This window comes from Tupaia chinensis, unplaced genomic scaffold, assembly GCF_000334495.1.
Source record: "Tupaia chinensis unplaced genomic scaffold, TupChi_1.0 Scaffold000628_1, whole genome shotgun sequence".
NCBI lineage: Eukaryota > Metazoa > Chordata > Mammalia > Scandentia > Tupaiidae > Tupaia > Tupaia belangeri.
This window is the reverse complement of record NW_006160148.1, coordinates 694,540-716,427: the sequence shown is the minus strand read 5'-3', so window position 1 is coordinate 716,427 and position 21,888 is coordinate 694,540. Positions and strand designations below refer to the sequence as shown.

Below are 21,888 nucleotides of genomic sequence, written 5' to 3'. Positions count from 1 at the left end.
GTAGGGTATGTGTGCTTGCCAGAGACACAGAGGGAGACAGAGGGTGAAAAAGTGAGAAATCACTCCCCACGGGGATGGCCACACTGCAATCCCTTCTCCTCCATTCTCTCGGGATTTTGGGCACACACACACGCCCAATGTGAGTTTCAAGTCACTGGGTCCAGGACTTGAACCATGGTTGGCCATGTGGGAGTCCAGAGCCGTAACTACTACCCCCCTGCTGGCCCCTGTGCATTCTTACAAGCACAAAGTATCTGAAGCCCAAACGGTGTAGTTTATCTTGCCACTATAAAGACGTCTGTGTTAAGGTTTCTCTTCCTTCTCTGGCAAAAGTAAAGGGCAATTCTGAGAAACTTCAACAATCAGATTCTGGAGACAGACAGGCTGGTTCCCACCTGGTCGGCTGCTAGCTGTGTGATTTGGGAGAAGTGCCTTTGTTGCTTTGTACCTCAGTTTCTTCATATGTAAAATGGGAATACTAACAGAACCTCCTTCGAAAGCTTATTGGGGGGACCAGCAGGTGGTGTGGTGGTTACGGTGCTGGGCTCCCACATGGCTGACTGTGGTTCAAATCCTGGACCTGGCAGCTTGCTTTCTCATTTTCTCTCTCTCTGGTGACCGCACGTGTCCTAAAGCAAATTAAAATAATAATAATATAATAAAAAATAAGTAAAACTAAATAAATAATCCTTAAAAAGAAGGTGATTGGGAGGATTAGAAGGATTAAGGTCTGTGAAGCTTTTTTTCATTTTTCTTTTTTGGAGAGGTTTTTGCTATAGGGCGCGTGCACTCACCAGAAAGACAGAGAGAGACAGAGACAGAAAGCGAGAAATCAGCCCCCAGGGGGGATGGCCACGCCGCAATCCCTTCTCCTCCTTTCTCTTCTCGGGATCTTGGGCACACACGCACACGCACCCGGTGTGAGTTTAAGCCACCGGGTCTGGGACCCGAATCGTGGTCGACTACATGGGAGTCCAGCGACATAGCCATTACGCCAACCGCTGGTCCCCTGTGAAGCATTTAGAACGGGGTCCAGTGCCTATGACAAGAACTAGCTACATAAGCAAAGCGAAAGCTGCCTTGTTGGGTGAGGGCCTCTAACCCTGGAGGTGATGGCTGGCCAGCTGGCCTCACAGGCCGGACGCCAGGGCAGGGAGGGCTGTGCTGGTCTTACCTATCACAGAGACGGCGCCCAGGGGCACGATCAGCGAGAGGGGGGCGAAGGCGTAGGAGGCGAACACGCCCAGCTCGCCCAGCAGCAAGAGGAACAGGCCCAGCCACCATGTCTTGGTCTTGAAATAGGCCCGGGGGTCCTTGGAGCCTGCCAGACGGATGTGGCAGTACTTCTAGAAATCCGAGAAAGAATGTGATTTACCCAGAGGTCTGGGGAAACATCCCATGGACGTATCCTAAATTGTCCTCCACTTTGTAAAATAATTGGGAAGGCCCATCCAAGCTTTTTGAGTCTTTACTCAAAACTCAAGCAGCAGCCATCTAAATACCGGAAGTTACCCTAGGACAGCAGTTCCCGACTGCCTGGTCCTCATTCTAACGGCCCTGGAAGCTTTCAGAGAATGTACACACGCCCAGGCCTCACCCTCAGCCAGCCTCGGGAGCCAGGGGGCTTGAGATGGCATTTCTTTTTCTTTTTTCCTTTTTTTTTTTTTTTTTAGAGGTTTTGGTCATAGGTCGGGGAAGAGGAGAAGGAAGGAGAGCGTGAGAGGGAAAGTGAGAAATCACCCCCGGGGGGATGACCACCCACAATCCCTTCTCCTCCATTCTCCTCTCCAGATCTTGGGCACGCATGCAGATACACCTGGCGAGATTTTCAAGACTCCGAGTCCAGGACTCAAACTGCGGTCGGCCACGTGGGGTTCCAGTGACATGAACTACTATGCCATCTGCTGGCCCCTGAGATGGGCATTTCTAACATGTCATGGGCAATGTGGTTTGTGGGTAAGAGCCGTGATTGAAGGAGCCCCACTCTGGCCTGCCCCTTGGATGGGCCTCGCCCCATAACTTGCAGTCCTGGGGTTCATGGAGGTGGAGTGCTCACTCGGCCACACTTCCTCCTTGCACTGAAGTGTCAGCAGTTCTTGCTGGGCAGCTCTGTGGCTCTCAGTGGACCTTGCCCTCCCTGGGGTGGATACTGAGTTCAGCGTGGCCAGGAAGGTGGGAACGCCGTGCTGAGAGGGCCATGCTGCATGGAGGGCAATGCACAGTGTGGGGGCACAGAGCAGCCAGGTTACAGAGCCGCTGGGTGGCCACCGGCCTGCAGCTCTGAGCACCGGCCCGTGTGGCCCCGGAAACACAGGCGGGAGCTGAGAGGCACAAGGCGATGAGCACGGGCCTGTGTGTTTACAGCAGGGACAGCGGTTGCCGCAGCGTGGGGCCCCGCGACGCCTGTGGAGCGAAGCCACGGTGTGCTAAGGGACCGATCCTGGGGGTAGGTGCCACGTCTTGGTTTGGACTCCCAGAAGGAGGCCCTGAGACCAATCTTGGTTTACTGAGGAGATGATTCCAGGGAGCACAGGCAGTGGGGTGGGGAGGCAGGGGACAGAGAACTGGCCAAAGGTGAGCAGTGAGTGACCTGGTCCGGTGGGCAGCTGGGGCTCAGGCCCACTGGGACCCTCTGAGGACTCACCCTACCAGAGAGGAGCCTGGACCACTTATTCACAGCTCCCACTCCCATTGGCTGAAGGCAATTTCCAAGGCGTAACATTCTCCCTCCAGGAACACCCCGAGCTGCACCCATATGGCAGAGGGACCAGCTGTGTCCTCAGGGAGTGCGCTCTACTTGCTGCGGAGAACTCAGGTGAACAGAGAGATGCTGGGGACAGCTGCAGGGGCTGCTGTGGGGCACCCCTACAGGCTTTCAAGCAACGGACAGTGTGGAATCAACTGAATTAAACAAAAATGTGAGAATTGCAACAGCCTTGGAGCAAGCCGAGCAGGACAGGTGGAGACAGAGCCTGGGAGGCCTGCGGAGGTCCCTGCATGGCCTAGCTGGGCGTGGGGAGGTGGGGCGAGTGGAACAGCTTCCTCTAAGATCACGAACATGGCCGCCCAGCATGGCGGACAGTACTCTCCTCTCCGGGTCCCTGTCCTGTCTACCCACTCACTGGGTCTGACTCCTGTCTCAACAGGACAGCTCTTCAATGAAGTAAGCGAGGCCCCACCCACCGAGAGGGGTGCTGGACCTGGACAGACACCCTACTTCCCGCCGTAAAGCTCTGCCCCAGACAGTGCTGGCACGTGACGCTTACCTGGATGTTAAGGGCAATGCTGACCACGAGGTGCCCGAAGATCGCCAGGAGGGCGCCAATCAAGTTTTCCTGGAAGGAGACCACAGGGACAGACATGAATCAGGCCTCAGCCAAAAGCCTGTGCTACTCAACGGTCTGCTGGCCCAAAACGACCCCAGAAAATGATATCCATCACAAAGCCAGACCTTCAATCCCTTCTCGGATTTTACTCCCCAGGGTGGATCTGGCTGCCCTGCTGGTCCACAAAACACAGCCCTGGACTGGATGCTGCTAGAAAGCACTATGCCTGGCCGCCCACTCACACTGACCCGAGGGCCGACACCTGCTCTTCCCCCTGCCTCGGCAGAAAAGCAACATTCAGACACCAGCACTTATGAGGAATGCAGGGAGACTTTACCAACTTATAATGGAGTCTTCACATTCCCAGGGCGGGGGTGGTTCTCAGTGAAACTCTTAACCGGTTAACTTGCTTAGAGCATTTTCAGTTATTTAATTTATAAAATGTTAATTTAGGGCCAGCCAGGTGGCACGGTGGTTGGGGTGGCTGGCTCCCACATGCCTAAAGTGCACAGTTGGAGTAAGACCTGGCGGCTTGGCAGATACGCCGGTGTACGTGCGGGCAGGCCGAGTCCCGAGAAGGGAATGGAGGTTTGGGTCCCAGACCTGAAGGCTGGGAAGACAAGCCGGGTGTGCGTGTGTCTGTGCCCAGAGTCCTGGGGGAATGGAGCAGAGGGGACTGCAGTGTGGCCCTTCCCCGTCGGGGGTGATCTCTCACTTTCCCTCTCTCATTCTCTCACTCCGTATCTCTCTGGCAAGCGTTGCCTATCCTATAGCAAAAACTAAAAGAGAAAAATGTTAATTTACATCCTCTCCTAAGGAAGGTTTGGATCCCTTGGCATGATTCTTGTTTGTTTTTATTTGAAAGTGGGCACCTATGCCCCCCAGGCAGTCCTAGAAACAGAGATGGGGGAGAAGGAGAAGCATGCCCTAACGGTCGGGTACATGACAAGCCCTGCTCCTCCCTCTCTTCATCCTGCCGGGATCTGGGGCCCACACGCACTCGTGCCTGGAGTGTATTTCAAACCAGGGCCAGGATGAGAACTACAGTAAGTCGTGTGAGATCCAGCTCCCTCAACCACTCGGCTATAGGGTCAGTCCATGGGATGTTTTAGAGGAACAACAAAAGCCACACCAAGAACATATAATATACATGTGTGCCCTAAATCCCGATGGGATGGAGAAGGGAAGGGAAGGGTGTGTGACTATGCTCCGTTGCGGGGTGCTCTCTCCTTCGCTCGCTGGTGAGCACAGGTGACATTTGGCAACTGAAAGATGAGAGGGAGAGGAGGGAGGAAGAGCAGGGAAACCAAGTGCGGAGAGGAAGTCCCCGAGACGCCGTGGCTGGCGTGGACGAGGCAGGAGGAGGGGACGGCAGTCCACTGACTGAAGCTTCATGGTGGCTGCCCTTGCTTCTCCCCTGCCAGGGCAGGGGGCTGCAGCACAGGGAAAGGGGCTGAGGTGGGAGCCAGGACACCGGGTTCTAGTCCCCCTGCACCGAACCTCAGACAAGCCCTCTCCCCGCTCAGCTGTGTGCCGTGTGGACACCCCTCGGAGCTCCTCAGCCCTGAGCCAGGCCAGGCTGCCAAGAGAAGCCAAGCGAGTGCCCTGGCCGGCCCAGGACAGACTAGCTGCCCTCATGCCCAGGGTCGGGAGAGTCCGGCTGCTGCGGGCTGAGACCACGTCCTCCCTGCAAGCTCGCAGATCTCAGACCTAGGTCACTGGAGACCAACCAGGCCAGGGTTGCCCTGATGGGCTCCCGCAGTGTTAAGGTGTTAATGGGGTCCCAACGTCATTAAAGAAGCCTGGGAAACTCTGCACCTCCTCCCCACACTGGGGGCCCACGGACGACACGTGTGGAGACTCTCAGAAGTCGCTAACGCGTTTCCCAATGGACGTGGCTCTAGAACCCGGCCACCAGCATCTGTAGTAGACAGCTGGGCTTCTGCCACTCACTCCCCTCCTCCTAGCTCCCTGGTTTTGCCACGGAGGACCCCCGTGCACACAGACGGTCTTGTTGGAACTGTCATTCAACTCGCTTCTCCCAGGACAAGCTCAAGCTTGGGCTGAGCCAGGAAGATCAGAAACTCTCTCTTTGGGATCAAGTCTCAGCTGAGAAACCCTCGAGCCACCTCGGTTTCTGTCCTTTCTTAAGCTCGTATTCATTCTGGGGTGGCCCCAGAGTCTTTTATGCCGAAAAGCTGGTTTCTGTTATTTGCGATCAGAGTCTAACAAAATCAGTACTTCATGGAACATAGCGTGGGACACGTGTATTACTAAGCCAGCTTCCAGGCGCCACGCACGAGTTTACTTTCTCAGTGGTGCAGGTTTGGTGGACTATCTGCTCTTACTTTTATTTTTTTTTTAATTGTATTTGTTATTAAAGTAACAAATTCACGGGGCCAGCAGATGGCACAGCAGTTTCGTCGCTAGACTCCCACATGGCCAACTGCAGTTCAAGTCCCAGACCTGGTGGCTTGAAAATTACACCAGGAACATGTGTGTGCATGCCCAAGATCCTAGGAAGACAGAGGAGGAGAAGGGACTGCAGTGTGGCCATGCCACCTGGGGGGTGATTTCTCACTTTCCCTCTCAGTGTTTCTGTCTGTCTCTCTCTGGTCGGTGCATGCACCCTAAGGCAAAAACCTCTGTAATTAAAAAATAAAAAGTAACATTCATAAATTTAGTATCTTGAAGCAAAACCTCACTATGAAATTAAGTAAATCTATTTCTTTTTCTTTCTTTTTTAAATGGCATAGCCATTCTGGAAACCACTGTAACTTTTTTTCTTTTAGCTTTACTATGGGGTACATGGCTGAACGCAGTTCAAGTCCTGGACTCAGCAGCTTGAAAATCACAATAAATACGGGACCGACAGATGGCATAATGGTTACTTTGCTGGACTTCCACATAGTCAACCGCAGTTCGAGTCCTGGGCCCGGTGACTTAAAACTCACACTGGGCACTTGTGCATGCATGTCTAAGATCCCAAGAGGAGACAGAGGAGTAGGGATTGCAGCACGATCTTCTGCACTGGGGGGTGATTTCTCACTTTCTGTCTCTCTGTTGCTCCAGCAAGTGCATGCGCCCTATAGAAAAAAATCCCTCTTAAAAAAAAAGAAAGAAAAATAAAATCCTACCAAGAAAATAGATAAATAAATAAATGTTAAAAAAAGTTTGTGAGGAAACGACACGATTTTCTTGGGAGTGTCTGAGAAGGTTGGAGAAAGTCCTTGATTAGGCGTGGCCCTGAAGGGTAAAAGCAAGGGCTTCGACTCTGATGGGAGCGAAAGACCAGGGCGGCCAGTCGGAGCTTGAGCTCGCAACTCAGCTCGCCTGTGCGACTTGGAGGAGCGACTGGTGGGGAGCGAGCACTGGCAGCCACTCTGCAGGCTGGGGGCAGGAAGGACTCTGCAGGCTGGAGGCAGAATGACGCTGTGCAGGTTTCGGGGCACGGGAAAGCTGCCCAGACCCTGCCGAGGTGGCACACAGACAGCATCACTGCTGGGGAGGCTGGAAGCTGTGTGGGAGGTCCAGGTTCGGATCCTGGGCCACCGGAACACACCGACACTGCTGTGCACCCCGTGTCCTAGCTAACCGGGAGGCTGGGGCACGAGGATCCTGATGTGGTGAAAGCCTGTCAGAAATGCCTCTCCTGGGAACCAGTAGTTAGCGTACAGGCTATGTCGCTGGACTCCCACGTAGTCGACCGCGGTTCGCGTCCTGGACCTGGTGGCTTAGAACTCACGCCAGGCGCGTGTGCGTGCGTGCCCAAGATCCCAAGAGGAGAATGGAGAAGGGATTGCAGTGTGACCATCCCCCTCCGGGGGGTGATTTCTCGCTTCCTGTCTCTATGTCTCTGTCTGCCTGGTGAGCGCACGTGCCTTATAGTGAAAACCTCTCATAAATAAATAAATAAATAAATAAATAAATAAATAAATAAATAAATAAATAAATAAATGCCTCTCCTGTGTCAGCAGGTGGTGTGGAGGTTAGGTAGATGGATCCACACGGCCAACTACACAGCTCAAGACTGGACCTGGTGTCTTGAAAAACACGGGACACCTATGCATGTGTGCCTAAAACCCCGCGAGGAGACTACAGAAGGACTGCAGTGTGGCCATCTGTCCTTGGAGGGGATGATTTCTCATCCCTCTCCCCCATCTCTGGCCCCAGCAAATGCACGCACCCTACAGCAAAACTTAAAAACAAAACAAACTATAAAAACACATGCACACAATGCCTCTCTGTGTCTCCCTCACCCCCCCCCACCCCTTCTCTCTTATAAAGGGAAAAAGAGCTGCTCCAACTCCTCCCTAGAGAATGAAGGAGCTGGAAACAGGCTAAGAACTGAGCAGGCCCTGAGCCCTGAGTGCCCCTGAGGGGGGCCGTTCCTAGGACAGGCAGGGTCACAGAGCTGCCAGTTCAAGGGGGGCCTGTTGGATCTCTAAGACCCCTTCTCAGAGCTGCTGGGGGGTCACCTGAGACAACCCGGAGAAAGCACTCATCCCAGTCCTTACTAGTGGGGTACCAATGGGGCGAACCATCGGAAACCTCCAGCATTCAACCGTTTCTGAAATACAGAGCAGTGGTCTCAGGGGTTCAAACTCTAACTGGGAGCTGCTGTTTCATTTTCATCGCGAGACCGAGCTGGCCTCTGCTGAGTACTGAGCGAATGTGGTAGCCTGCCTGAGGTTACAGCTCGCCCGGGGGAGCAAGCCAGGGCGGCCACACGGACGAGCCCCCGTGACATCAGGGCGTGGGGCTGGCAATGAAAACCGTAAAGCCCTCCGGGATAACCCAGTCCAAGCAGCAGCAACACCCTCGGTGAAAAGGTCGCGGTGACGCGAGGCTGGTACCCGCGGGACTCAGCCTGAGGTGGCCCTGTGCCCCCCTGCACACCTTTCCCAGGACAGCCGACAGCTGTGCCAGGGCGTCACCCGAGCTCCATCCCTAGCACCGGAGTTCAAAGGAGTTGGGAGATGGCCCACGTCGGGCTCAGAGAAGCAAGGAACTTGCCGGAGTGAGGACAGGCAGCTTTGGAACCAGAAGTCTCCCCTGGCCTCCAGCCTGCCTCCACGAGTCCTCTGAGAGGTCCTTCAGAGGTGACAAAGCAAATGAACAAAAAAGTAATGCCTCCTCCCAAGTGCTGCCTTCCCGCTAACAGGGGCAGCTCAGGTTTCTTTCAAACGTCCGCAAGCGGGACCAGCAGATGGCGCAATGGTTGGGTCGCTGGACTCCCACATAGTTTGACCACAGTTCAAATCCTGGGACCCCGTGGATTAAAACTTACACTGGGTTTGTGTGTGTACGTGCCCAAAATCCCAGGAAGAGAATGGAGAAGGGACTACAGTGTGGCCATCCTCCCTAGGGGGTGATTTCTTGCTTTCTGTCTGTCTGGCAAGTGCACGTGCCCTATAGAAAAAAATATCTAAAACGAAAATCGTGCACGAGCACACGAACGTCCACACAGCTACGCGGCTACAGACAGATGTGATCAGCCACGGCCACAGAGCACAAGCCCGTCCGTGTGGGCATTCCCAGGGGCTTCGGCACTAGTTGTGCCTGAGTTCTTGGGATGCGATGGCGGGTTCAAAATTATGAGCACTTGAAAGTAGGCAGTGGGGTCGCCACCAGCCCAGGGGTGGTCTGCCCATCCCTCCCGGCCCTCCCCCAGTGCCCGCACAGGTGACTGCATGGAGAAGGGCTGTCGCCAGGAAGAGCGAAACGGGGGTCCAGGGCCCACGGCTCCCACCTCTGGACACGCTGCAGCTTACTCCTCTTTCTGCTGAGGAGCCACCCAGGGGGCTTTTTTTTGGTAAATTGCCAGAGGTCCTGTGAGCTTGCCAGAAGAGACAGGGAGACAGAGAAAGGGAGGACATCTCCGAACGGGGCATGGCGACCCCACAATCCTTTCTCCTCCGTCTCTCCATCCCGGTGGGATCTGGCCATGTTTGCACATATACCTGGCTTGTTTTTCAGTCACTGGAGTTGGGATTTGAACCAGAGCTGACCTTGTGAGATCTGGCTCCCTCTACCACTAGGCTATGGGGCTGACCCACACCCGGGCTATGTATATTTTAAAGAATTATTTAATATTTATTATTATTATTATTAATTTCTTCTAGAGCATATGTGCTCACCAGAGAGAGAGAAAGTAAGCTGCCAAGTCCAAGACTTTTTTTCTTTTTCTTTTGGAGAGGTTTTTGCTATAGGGCGCATGCGCTCGCCAGACAGACAGAGAGAGACAGAAAGTGAGAAATCACCCCCTGGGGGGATGGCCACGCCGCAATCCCTTCTCCTCCATTCTCCTCTCAGGATCTTGGGCACGGACGCACACACACACACGCACACACCGTACCCAGTGTGAGTTTAAGCCACCGGGTCCGGGACTTGAACCGGGGTAGTCTACATGGGAGTCCAGCAACATAGCCATTACGCTAACTGCTGGTTCCCGCCAGGTCCAAGACTTGAACCATGGTTGGCCATGTGGGAGTCCAGCACCTCAACCACCATGCCACCTGCTGGCCCCTACCCTGGGTATTTAAAGTGTCAAGTGTCCATGAATGCACACGTAACTGCACACGGGGACTTGACCTTGGAATTGGTGACTCTGTCCCTTAAGCAATGAAAAGGCACAGACTAGACCACCTGGCTCCCGGCTAGGCGGGCTGAGAACAAGGGGCAGGGGTGTACAGAGAAGAGGTGTGCTTGCCTCTGGATCCTGGTGGCTGGCCAGTGGGAGGGCACAGGATGGATCTGGTGCCATCACCATGTGGCGAGGGAAAAAAGGGCACAGGCGAACCTATGTGTCAGCGACAGGATCAGCTCCAACAGGCCTGGACCCCAAGCGGAAAGTGCGGCATACCCAAAGGCACAGGTTCCTCTGCTTGGCGTCTCTGCATCGCCGCCAGGGCTTCTGCAGACAGCGGACCTGGGCTGGGTCCTGCTCTGCCACTCAGGGCTGTGAGACTTCAGGGGAGCTACCTTCACCCTCGGCGCCTCGGTCTCCACACCCTAACCCACACGGGGTCGCCGGCCGAGCACCGAGCACCGACACCTGGAGCTGTCGCCACAGTCCGTTTACTACCCTCATCGCCCGCAAAGGCTCCAGGCGCCCCGCTGGCTCTGCTCCTTCGCAGAGAGTGGGGCTTCTACCAACGATGTTTCTGAAACGAAATGAACTCCGCCCAGGAAAGCAGCCGCGGGTCAGAGGAGGAGACCGGCACGGTGCTGGCACCCCAGCGAGCTCCGCTCAGCGCTGCGGTCCCAGGTCTGCTTTCGCCAGCACCAGCCTCGCCTAAACCTCGCTGCCTGAGACAGGTCATCCCTTGCTATTCAACCCGATCTCCCCTGATCCCCCAGACTTGGAACCGCAAATTCCTGCCTCCTGGCTTGCTACAAGGAGCCATCCCAGGTGGGTCGCTTTTTCTTTTTTGGCACTAAGGGCAGGGCCTGCATCCGTTGGGTACACAGGGCTCTGTTCCCCTGCAAGCTGGCTCCAGGACAGCCTCCGGCCCCCACTGTCTCCGGCTGGGGAGGCGGCCCCTTCCCCACCACTGTCTGTGCACACTAACGGCTCGTGCCAGGGCCAAGAGGGCCACACGGACTGCCTGGCACAAGGCAGCCGCCCGACCTTGGCAGTACACTGACTTGGTGCAAGTCCCAGCTCTACAACCGACTGACCGCGCGGCCTTTGGAAAGTGAATGAACCTCTCCGTGCCAGTTTCCGTATACACAGAACGGGGTTGGGGCAATATCTACCGCATGTGGCTTTCGAGAGTGAGCAAGTCTCTGCCACGCGGTCCTCACCGTCGGCTGCTGTCGCCACCACTATGACGATGACTCTGACTGTGATTATTCACTGGCTGTGGAACTACGGATCAAGGTCTGGGTTGTGTTCAATTTGCTCTCGTATGTGTGTGCTTGCTGAAGAGGGACAGAGAGAGGCAGAGAGAATGAGAAAGCACTTCCCGGGGGATGGCCACGCTGCAAACCTTTCTCCTCTGTTCTCCTGGGATTTGGGGCATGCACACACATACGCCCAGCATGATTTTCAAGCCACCAGGTCCAGGATTTGAATCATAGTCTAATGCCTTAACCACCATGCCGCCTGCTTCTCCCAACTCCCAAGGCCCTGTATTTTAATGCCAGAAGGCTTCACAGAAGAGGCGATGTTCGAGTTGGAGCTGGAAGGGCAGTGAATTTCCACAGGCAGGGGCGGGCGGGAGTAGGCAGCTTCCCTTTCCCACCTGTAAACCAGGCCCTCCTCAGAACGCCTCTGGATAGACGGCGCTGCCGGCGGGGGTGTGACTTCCCACCAGGAGGCTAGCGCGTACCATCCGGAGGTGCCCGTCTAAGCCCAAAGCCCACCCTCTGAACGCCCCGCTATATCCCTGCTTCTGCACCAGACTGCCCAGAATTGTGGAAGTGTGGCGCCCCCACTTCCCAGTAAGCTCCTTGAGGAAAGATGCAGCCCCGTCGCCAGCACGCGCTCACCCACCCGGCACACACGAGGACGGCGGGTGCCCGGCCGGTGCATAGTCGCTAGTGAGGTCAGCCGGACCCTCCCAGGCTGAGGTCAAGCTTGTGCGGTGCCGCTGATGCTGGGAGGAGTGTCCAGGGCGCTAGGCCACCGGTCCCCAGCCCAGCACCTTCCAGGACTCGAAGTCAAACCCTGCTAGGAGCAAAGGGCAGACTGCTTGCTTGAGGGCACACCACCCGGTCCCGCGACATTTTCCTTGTCCCCGAGGTATGCAATGACTGGGGGGGGAGCCTACCCAGCCCCGGACCACTGTTCTCTGAGAGCTGCCCATGACCCACTGCACCAGCACGGCCCATGGAGTCCTGGCTCTCCCGAAGCAGGTGTGCGTCCCTGCACCTGGCAGGCCCTCCCGGGTTTCAGGAGCTCCCTGTAGCCTTATCATTCCCCCTTTTCTCTCAGCCTCTCAGTTTTCATTCTTTTTTTTTTGGAGAGGTTTTCACTATAGGGCGCGTGTGCTCGCCAGACAGACAGAGAGAAACGTAGAAACAGAAAGCGAGAAATCACCCCCCAGGGGGGATGGTCACACCGCAATCCCTTCTCCTCCATTCTCCTCTTGGGATCTTGGGCGTGCACGCACACACGCCTGGTGTGAGTTTTAAGCCACCGGGTCCGGGATGCGAACCGCCGTCGACTACATGGGAGTCCAGCGACATAGCCATTACGCTAACTGCTGGTCCCTAAATAATCCTTTCTTTAAAATGCTTGGGACTAGAAGTATTTTGCATTTTGGATTTTTTCAAGTTTTGGAATATTTACATGCAAGTTATAAAATATTCAACAGACGGGACCCAAGTATAAACACACAACTCACTTATGCTTCATATAAAACTTACACGCATGGCCTGCGGGAAATCCACACAACAGTTTTGTAGTCAGGGTTTTACTGGCGACCTGTCCCAGGATACCAGGGGCAGCATTTTCCATGTGTGGCACCAACATTGAAAAGTTTTGGATTTGGGAGCATTTGGGATTTCAGAATAGGGATGCTCAGTCAACCTAGTCACTTAGCAGTTCCTTCAAAGACAAGACTGTGTCATTGTCAACCTGTTTTCTGGCTTGTCAGGAGGGTGGAAGCGGCCGGGAGGGGACATGAGACTTTGGGGACGAGCAGTGTTCTGTTTTTCAGTCTGGGTGCTGGTTCCACACGGGTGCTCGCTCAGTTAAAATGCAACGTCTGCTGCTGGTGACTCGCCTACCTGCCTGTAAGTATGCTATGTTTCAATAAAAAGGTGAAGGACAACTCTTGGCCTGGAAACCCCGCTGGGTGTTGAACGGTGCGTTCGGAAGCACATGGGCGCCTACCAGGCAATGGTGGTGATGCCTCGCTTGCGTTGAGTATCGGTGATGACTCAGGTGGAGCCCTGAGATCCTCATGCTTGAGGATGGAGCTGGGGTGGGAGGGGAGGGCTCAGGGTGGAGCTTCGTAGGTCGTCTGGTCTAGAATACCCACATCTAGTACAGGAGGAAGGCAGAGAGGGGAGCCCAGGGCCTAGAGAGCTGCATACTTGAGAGCCACCCCCAGGTATTTCCAGGCTCAGCCAGGGTTAGGGAAAATCCATGAATTCCACCTCTTCATTTGATGGAGACAGAGGAGGGAAGAGACCTGCCTGAGACCACACAGCCCAGGGTGAGAGTGGGGTCAAGAACCTGGATTGCCTCATGTTGATTGTGTAGGTTTCTGTCACAGGGATATGTGCTCATCAGAGGGGAAAGAGGCACTAAGAGGGGAAAGTGATAAATCACCTTCCGGGGGAACGGCCATGCTGCAACCCCTTCTCCTGGGATTTCGGGCACTCACACACACACGCCCAGTGTGATTTTCAAGTCGCCGGGTCTGGGACTCAAACCACAGTCAGCCATGTGGAAGTCCAGTGCCTAACCACCGTGCCAGCTGCTGGCCCCAGGTCTCCCAGTTTCAGTCTCACACTCTTCCCATCCCACCCTAGAATAACACAGCAGCCACAGAGGGAAAGCGCAGGCCTCCAAGGAAGACGACCAGGGAGCGGGATGGCAGTGCCGAGAAAGGCGGGTCACCTGGGCTCCGACCCTCGCTGACCTGGCACGTGAACTGCCAGGTGCCCCTCAGCATGGAGTCCGCCGTGAGCACTGGGGCGCGCCTTTGCTCTAAATGAGTCCAGTTCCAGACAACGGTCATCATTTCCCTGCATGCGTAAACTGCTTGGTCGGGTGGGATCAAAACGATAAAAGCCTTTCATCACCCCGAGTGTCCCCATTTGCTCCTCTCTGGCCTGGCTCCCTCTTTGGCATACGTGGGCGTGGGGTAGCAGAGAAAGCCCTGGATGAAGACCCACAGCAGGGAGGCAGTGTGGTGCAGTGGTTAGACACACAGCCTCTGCAGTCAGTCCAACTTGGATGTGGATTCTTTTTTTTTTTCCTTTCTCTCTCTCTTTATTTATTTATTTTTAAAGGTTTTAACCATAGGGTTCATGCACTCACTAGAGAGGGACAATGAGAGGGAAAGTGAGATCAACCCCACAGGGGAAATAGACACACCACAATCCCTTCTCCTCCATTCTCCTTCTTAGGCACGCACACAGTGTACCCGGTGTGAGTTTCAAGCCACCAGGTCCGGGACCCAAACCACGGTGGCCAGTATGGGAATCCAGCGCCTTAACCACCTGCTGGTCCCCGGGTGTGAATTCTGATTGCACAACTCGCTAAGGGAGCCAGCTACATAACTCCGTTTCCTTGTCTCTGGAGTGGCTTTAAGATGGTAATAGCACCGGTAAACACTGGTAAACGGCGGCCGTACGGGTCCTGCTCTGAGTGCTCCACGCCGGCACATTTCCTTAATCCTCATCGGCTGGCAGGCCGATACTGTTCTCATACCCGCTTTACAGACGGGAGGACTGTCCCCACTACAGGGCTCTTTCCAGGCTGTGGTGACGGTTACCTGAGAAAAGGCACGCGAAGGACTTGGCACAGAGCCTGGGGTAGGCTGAAAGCGCGAGCATTAGTCATGTTGTTTTGCACATTCTGCGCTCCTCTGAACCACTAACTACGTCGGTCCTCATCTCTCGCCTCACTTCCCCAAGCCATAAGTCGGAGGGTTTGAGGAGGCGATCTCTAAGGCCTCCTTCAGCTCCAGGGGGTCATCAGTCTTGGACTGATCCAGAAAAACCTGACCTTAAATCAATCCAAGTCATCAGATGCTGCACTGGTGTTTAGAAACATGTAAATCTGGCATCAAAAATCACTTTAAAAAAGTATAATTTAGGGAACCAGCAGTTAGCGTAATGGCTATGTCGCTGGACTCCCATGTAGTCGACTGTGGTTCGCGTCCCGGACCCGGTGGCTTAAACTCACGCCGGGCGCGTGTGCATGCGTGCCCAAGATCCCGGGAGGAGAGTGGAGGAGAACAGATTGTGGTGTGGCCATCCCCTCTGGGGGGGGATTTCTTGCCTTCTGTCTCTATGTCTCTGTCTGTCTGGCGAGCGCACGCGCCCTATAGCGAAAACCTCTCAAAAAAAAAAGTATAATTTATAACTGACAAATAATACCCTTTGGTCTATCCATTGTACCGACATGGGTGGATCCGAGGAAATAATCAGAAACCAGCATGAACATGGCTGGCCCCCTGGCCTAGTGGTTAAAGAGAGCCAGAGCCCATGTGGCTGACCACGTTCAAGTCCTGGCCCCAGTGGCTTCAGAAACATGCCAGGTTGGGACCAGCAGTTGGTGTAATGGCTATGTCGCTGGACTCCCATGTAGTCGACTGTGGTTCGCGTCCCGGACCCGGTGGCTTAAACTCACGCCGGGCGCGTGTGCATGCGTGCCCAAGATCCCGAGAGGAGAATGGAGGAGAAGGGATTGCGGCGTGGCCATCCCCCCTGGAGGGGGATTTTTGACTTTCTGTCTCTCTGAGCACATATGCCCTATAGCAAAAACCTCTCTAAAACAAAACAAAACAAAAAAACAAGCCAGGTGTGTGTGTGTGTGCTCCAAATCCCACAGGATGGAGAAACGGAGGAGAAGGGGTTGTGGCAGACCACGTCTGCCGGAGGGTTTCTTCCTCTCCCTGTCTATCTTCGGCAAGCAAAGACAGTACAACCTCTGACAGGAAGGAAGGAAGGAAGGAAGGAAGGAAGGAAGGACAGAGATTTATACTCTGGGGTGCTCACTGCTTACAGTCACTCCAGATCAGGAATGAGCTGAACACCCCGCGTTCGGAGACCTACTGAGCACAGTCGACACGGCAACTCACCACATTAGCGGGCAGTCAGGAGAAAACATGCCTTTGTCACGACCCTATGCCGGCGGAGATAGTCCTCCGGAGAGGTTAGGTGAAACAAAAGATACAAAACTTTATGGACAACGTGACCCCAAATTTGTCATAGTAGAAAAACACACAAAGGGACCAGGCTGTGGCATGGGGTTAAGGAAGCTGGATCTCACATGGTTAGCTGGAGCGTTTAAGTCCTGGACCTGACAGCTGGGTATCTGGGACCAGCAGTTAGCGTAATGGCTATGTCGCTGGACTCCCCTGTGGTCAACCGCGGTTCAAGTCCTGGACCCGGTGGCTTAAATTCACGCTGGGCACATCTGCATGCGTGCCCCAGATCTCGAGAGGAGAATGGAGGAGAAGGGATTGCGGCGTGGCCATCCCCCTGAGGGGTGATTTCTCGCTTTCTGTCTCTTTCTCTTCTCTCTCTCTTGCTCTCTCTGGCCAGTGAATGGATCCTCTGGCAATTTAAAGGAGAAAGATGTTTGTTAGGACCAGCAGGTGAAAGAGTAGATTCCTGCATGGTAGACCATGGTTCGAGTCGTGGGCCCGGTGGCTTAAAATCCACACTGGTGTGTATGTGTGTGTGTGTGTGTGTGAGTGTGCATGCGTGCACACCCAAAATCCTGAAAAGAGAATGGACGGTAGCATGGTCATCCCCCAGGGAGGGTGATTTCTTGCTTTCTGTCTCTGTCTCTCTCGCGAGCACATGGAGATTTCTTGTTTCTTTACCTCCCTATTTTTATGTATTTTTTAAAATGTATTTAATGAATATTTCTTCTACCTCATTACATATCCCTGTTATGTGTGGAGGGCCTGTTTTTGTTTTAAGGTCTTTGCCATAGGGTATGTGCACTCACCAGAGAGAGGGAAGTGAGAAATCACCTTCTAGGGGGATGCTCCTCCACTCCTGCTCTGGATTGGGCACGCATGCACGCTTGCCTGGTATGATTTTCAAACTGCCAGGTCTGGGACTTGAACCCCATTCGGCCATTTGGGAGTCCAGTGCTTTACCCACCATGCCCCATGCTGGCCCCAGGTCTGCCCGTATTGCCACAGCAGGCGTGCAGCCCCTGGGTGTGGCTGTTAGCCAGTGCTGTGCGGTGAGACATACCCACGCAAAACCAAAACCAGTCCTTGCCTTGTAGGAGAAGGAGCCCTCGCTCATGGAGGGGCCGCTGCTGGTGGGTGGGAGCTGCTGCAGCTGCAGGGCCGCGCCCCGGGCTCCGTCCATGCTGGTCTAGGGGCACATCTCGCTGGGCCTGGCAGGGTAGCTGGGGCTGCTAGGCGGGGCCCAAGCCGGAAGCCATGGTTCCTGGCGGTGCTCACAGCGTTCTAGCAGCCATCTCTCCCTCATGCCAAAGAGCACGTTCGGGCTCTCCTGGCTGGCGTTCAGGCTCTCCTGAGCTTCCCTCCAAGAGGCGCCGATTTCTGTGTCTCGCCCAAGCAGCCCGACAGACGTGCGTTTTCAGATTCTCGCGGTGTTCTGGGTGGTGGAGAGAAACATTAAAAATGCATGTAGGATGAGACACGGACTCCAGCTGCTACCCAAGAAGAGTGTGCCCTTAGGACAAAACACAACTGGCCCCTCCGTGGAACCCTGGGAAGTGGCACAGTGGCAACACAATGCTCTGGGAGGCTGCCACATGGGAGGGTTCCCGGTTTGGGCCCAGAGACCTCTCTGAACATGACAGGCCCACAGATGCCCGAATCTGGGCAGGCTGAGGCTGTGGGTGGATCACGGTGATAAGACCCCATTGAGGGGGCCGGCAGGTGGCGTGGTGGTTAAGGCGCTGGACTCCCACATGGCTGACTGAGGCTTGAGTCCTGGACCTGGAAGCTTGCTTTCTCCCTCCCTCTCTCTCTGGTAAGTGCATGTGCCCTATAGCAAAAATTAAAATAATAACAACAAATCAAATTACATAAATAATTCTTAAAAAAAAAAAAAACTCTGTTGAGGGTGCCCGCTTCTGTGTCTTTCTCGCCCATGGAAGACAGAAACTCTATTGAGGGTGCCCGCCTCTGTGTCTTTCTCGCCCATGGAAGACAGAAACGGGTAAACTTTGAAAACAAATTGCATCATGCCTTCGAGCCCTTCAATAAAGACATGACTCCGTACCAAAGCTTTCTCCTCGGCCCTGAGGCACTCCCTCCACTCTCCTCCTCTTCCTTCCTCCCATCAGCCCCTAATTTAAACCCTCCTCTTTTCCATCCGCTCCTGAGCACACGGAGTACAACACTGCCTGTGTCCACTTCTCCAGGCCTCCAAAAACCTCCCCAACCGTACAAAGGACCCACCTGGGATCCCCTCAGAGGAAAACATGGGAAGAAAAGCTCTCTCCCTGGAAGCTGGAGCAACCAGCCTTCCTGAGGGCCAGCCTGGCACAGGTGAGGTGGCACCGGGCCGGAGGCCGGGAGACCTGCGAGCCCAGATCATCTCGCCTTTTGGAGACCTGGGCGCCTCATCTGTAAAATGGGGTAATAATGTGGTCTCAAATAAAACCAGCAATGACGACGACCTCATTTATTTCACCGGACCGACGCTTCCAGTGCTTCTCAAACTTTCCCACTAAACAGAGAGAGACAATGCCCTGAGTGTTCTGGGATGACGCGGCTCAAATCCTACCACAAGGGCTAAGGGTTTCTGATTTTTTAAAGAATTAATTGGAGGGAACCAGCAGTTAGCGTAATGGCTATGTCACTGGACTCCCACGTAGTTGACCGTGGTTCGCGTCCTGGACCCGGTGGCTTAAATATCACGCAGGGCGCGTGTGCGTGCGTGCCCAAGATCCCGAGAGAGGAGAATGGAGGAGAAGGGATTGCGGCGTGACCATCCCCCCTGGGGGGTGATTTCTCGCTTTCTGTCTCTATGTCTCTCTCTGTCTGGCGAGCGCACGCGCCCTATAGCAAAAAAAAGAATTAATTGGAAAATTATATAGATTTACCTTCTACTGCATAGTCTACATTTAATATGACAAAGTGTCAAGTTGCTTTGCTCATGTGCTGTTTTACCTTGGCCAAGCCACTTCGCTTTTCAGTTCCTCAGCTGTCAAACACAGATGGCGGTGTTCCTACCCCACCGGGCTACTGTGAGAATTTGACGAAATAATGCATGGAGGGACCAGCGGGTGGATCCCGCGTAGTCAACTGTGGTTTGAATCCTGGACCAAGCGGCTTAAAACTCACAGCAGGTGTGTGTGGGTGTGTGCCCCAGATCCCAACAGTGGGGGAGCGCGGACTGTGGCATGGCCATCCCCCCCCCACGGGAAATTGCTTGCTCTCTGTCTCTCTGTCAAGCAGAAAAATCTCTAAATAATAATAATACCTGTAAAACGCACACACAGGAAACGGTGATGACCCGTCAGCTCTTACTGGCATTAACTTTATTCTCACCAGTTTGGTTTCTTAACTGATCCGTGGATTCCTTAACCGATCCGTGGATCCCGCCTCTCCTACATTTATCCACAAGCAGGCACTGAAGGCTCGCACAGGTAAACAGTCTCTGCTCCACCCTGAGGCTTCGGAAAGTTGCCTTTCCTGTCCCTCTGCCTTGGGTTCTAGGCCCAGGAATTCTGGTTCCTGGTGTGACGACCAGATGCACATGTCATGGGACAACTGCCGTGTGCTCCCCGCGGAGACGCCAAGTGTGAGAGCGGCACGGGCCGGCCACAGGGACCATCTGGCTCGGGTCTCACTTGGTCGAGGGGCCTGCTTTCGTCCTCAGAGCAGGCAGTACCAGCACCTGAGATGTACTCTCACGTCCCACCCCAGACTTCCCCGCCGGCAAGTCCTGGGCACACATGCTTGCAATCTTCTTGACAGCTAACAGGCGTAATCGTTCATTTTTCACATCTATCTCGTTCAAGTTTCATATAACTGCTTTGACATTTTTAATACAGTGAGAGTCTTGGAAAGGAAGAATGAACCAGGGTTCTCTCGACCCCGCCAGGCCCTGGGAGGCATCCCCTGGAGCGGACTCCAGGAAGGTGTTTGCCAAATCCTCGCTTCAGTTGCCTCCTCCTGGGATCTGGCCCAGAGGCTGGCACGTTGACCTCCACACAGAGTGACTGGTACACTCAAGAAGAATGCCTTACTCAGGCCTCATCAACTACAACTCCAGAGGTACACCAAACACAGCCCCACCCAGAGCACGCCGGAAACAGCAAACAGGCCTCGGGGACACCCAAGGGGCGCCGGGAATCCGGGCTTCCTAACCGCTTTTAGCCCAGCTGGTTTGTCCAGGTGGTTTTCTGGTTTTGCTTCTGTTTGGGGCAGTTGGCATTGCTGTGGTTTAATCTGCATCTACTAAGCAGCTTCCCAGTCTGTTTCAGGAAGCGAGGCCCCAAGGAGGCTGCAAAGATAAGAGGCTGGGGTGGGAAGTGGACGGAAGCCTCGGAGGAGCTGGTACTCACTCCCTTAAAGGGTATGCATTGTTTGGTAACTCTTTTCCTGGTCTCAAGGCTTTTCCAGGACTAACATCAGCCTAGGGGCAAGCTGCCAGGCACCCCACCCTTACAGCACACAGGTCACTGACCCAAGAAAGGGAAGACAATCCTCGTGATGCTGGCTTCCACTCCCAGCGGCCATCCTTATCTCACCCAATTATTTCACCAGGACCAGGAACAGGTTTTGCAGCTCAAAGAACCCTGGCTCCTGGCGCTAAGAGCTAGGAGCGTGGGCATTAGGACTGGCTTTATCTAAGCAAACAAATAAAACATGCTTTCCCACCACCTGACGATTCAGTTTCTCCCTGGTGAGGGTTGGTGAGGGCTTTCCCTTTCCCGGGGTTTGACTCTCTAAAGGGTTACACTTCCAGTCCCCTCCTATTGAGTTGGAAACCAGAAGCTCCGCTGTTCCTGCAGCCAGCACAGATGAAGAACACCTCCCCTCATTCCACCTGCTAACGCCACCATCTGCTGTTGCCAGGAGGCCCGAGCCAGCACGGAGAGGAGAAATGTTGGCAAAGTTACTCCATTCCACTTCCTGATTAGGTAAACGCTGGCATCGCCTTTGCTAACGCAAGCTCAGGCCTCTCACTCTCGACGCAAAAATGAAATGAACATCCTGGAGGCAACGGGACCCGAACCGGCAAGGCTGGTGACAGCAAGAAGGGAGGGTGTTTGTACTCGAATGCATTAGCTGATTCCAAACGCATTCGCTTTTCCTGAAAAAACTAAGGCTAAATATAAGCTCCCTCTCCCCCCGACTTAACCTCTACTCACCGCGACGTTCCTTTAAGGCGCACCTGCCCAAGGTCTCTGACAAACGACCAGGACCCGGAGGCACAGCCTCCTTAATTCCTTCCCAACTCTGAGCGGCGAGGGTGCTGCAGTGTTTTGCTTTCCAAGCCCGCGATTTGATTTGCCAGCCTGCCTGCCAGTCAGAGGCCGGCGGGTATTTCGCGCAGGCGAGTGGCTACGAAGAAGGGGTGGGCGGGACAGCTCCCGGATACCGGCTGCGCCGCCAAGCTTGCTTGAAGCGTAGAAGAGACCCGAGTACCCAGCCCGGAGGGTCCCCTCTAGCGGCCACAGGAAGAACGCAAGGGCAACCTCCTGCGCCCTCTTCGGCTGTCCGGAGAGTCAGGCGACTGCTCACGTCCACCTGCACGACAGCTGGGCTCGGCTTTAGCACCTGCCAGGTGTCCTTGCTCGTATCCTCAAAGCCGCGTTCCGGGCGTAAGCTCCAGCTGTCCGCCCGCATCACGCTGCTGCGTATTCAAATCCTAAACGTTCAAGAGCCAGTCCCCCCAAGGCTTCCGGCCTCCCTTTCCGCCCGCC

At 54.6% G+C, this 21,888-nt stretch overlaps 1 protein-coding gene across 4 annotated transcripts in view; it reads right to left on the bottom strand.

Moving 5' to 3' along the window:
• Positions 1–21,888, bottom strand: part of NIPAL3 (NIPA like domain containing 3) — a 54,758-nt gene that overhangs the window by 32,393 nt on the left and 477 nt on the right. The window contains exons 1-4 of one of the 4 annotated variants that reach the window (XM_027776127.1): positions 21,334–21,466; positions 17,253–17,597; positions 3,267–3,335; positions 1,175–1,346 (exon numbers count right to left, since the gene is read on the bottom strand). In XM_027776127.1, the coding sequence (XP_027631928.1) occupies positions 1,175–1,346; positions 3,267–3,335; positions 17,253–17,345 (334 nt within the window). In that variant the 5' untranslated portion in view covers positions 17,346–17,597; positions 21,334–21,466. Of the gene's footprint in view, positions 1–1,174; positions 1,347–3,266; positions 3,336–17,252; positions 17,598–21,333; positions 21,467–21,888 lie in introns of those variants that run through there. The other 3 variants (XM_006159385.3, XM_006159382.3, XM_006159383.2) reach the window with 3 other exon arrangements.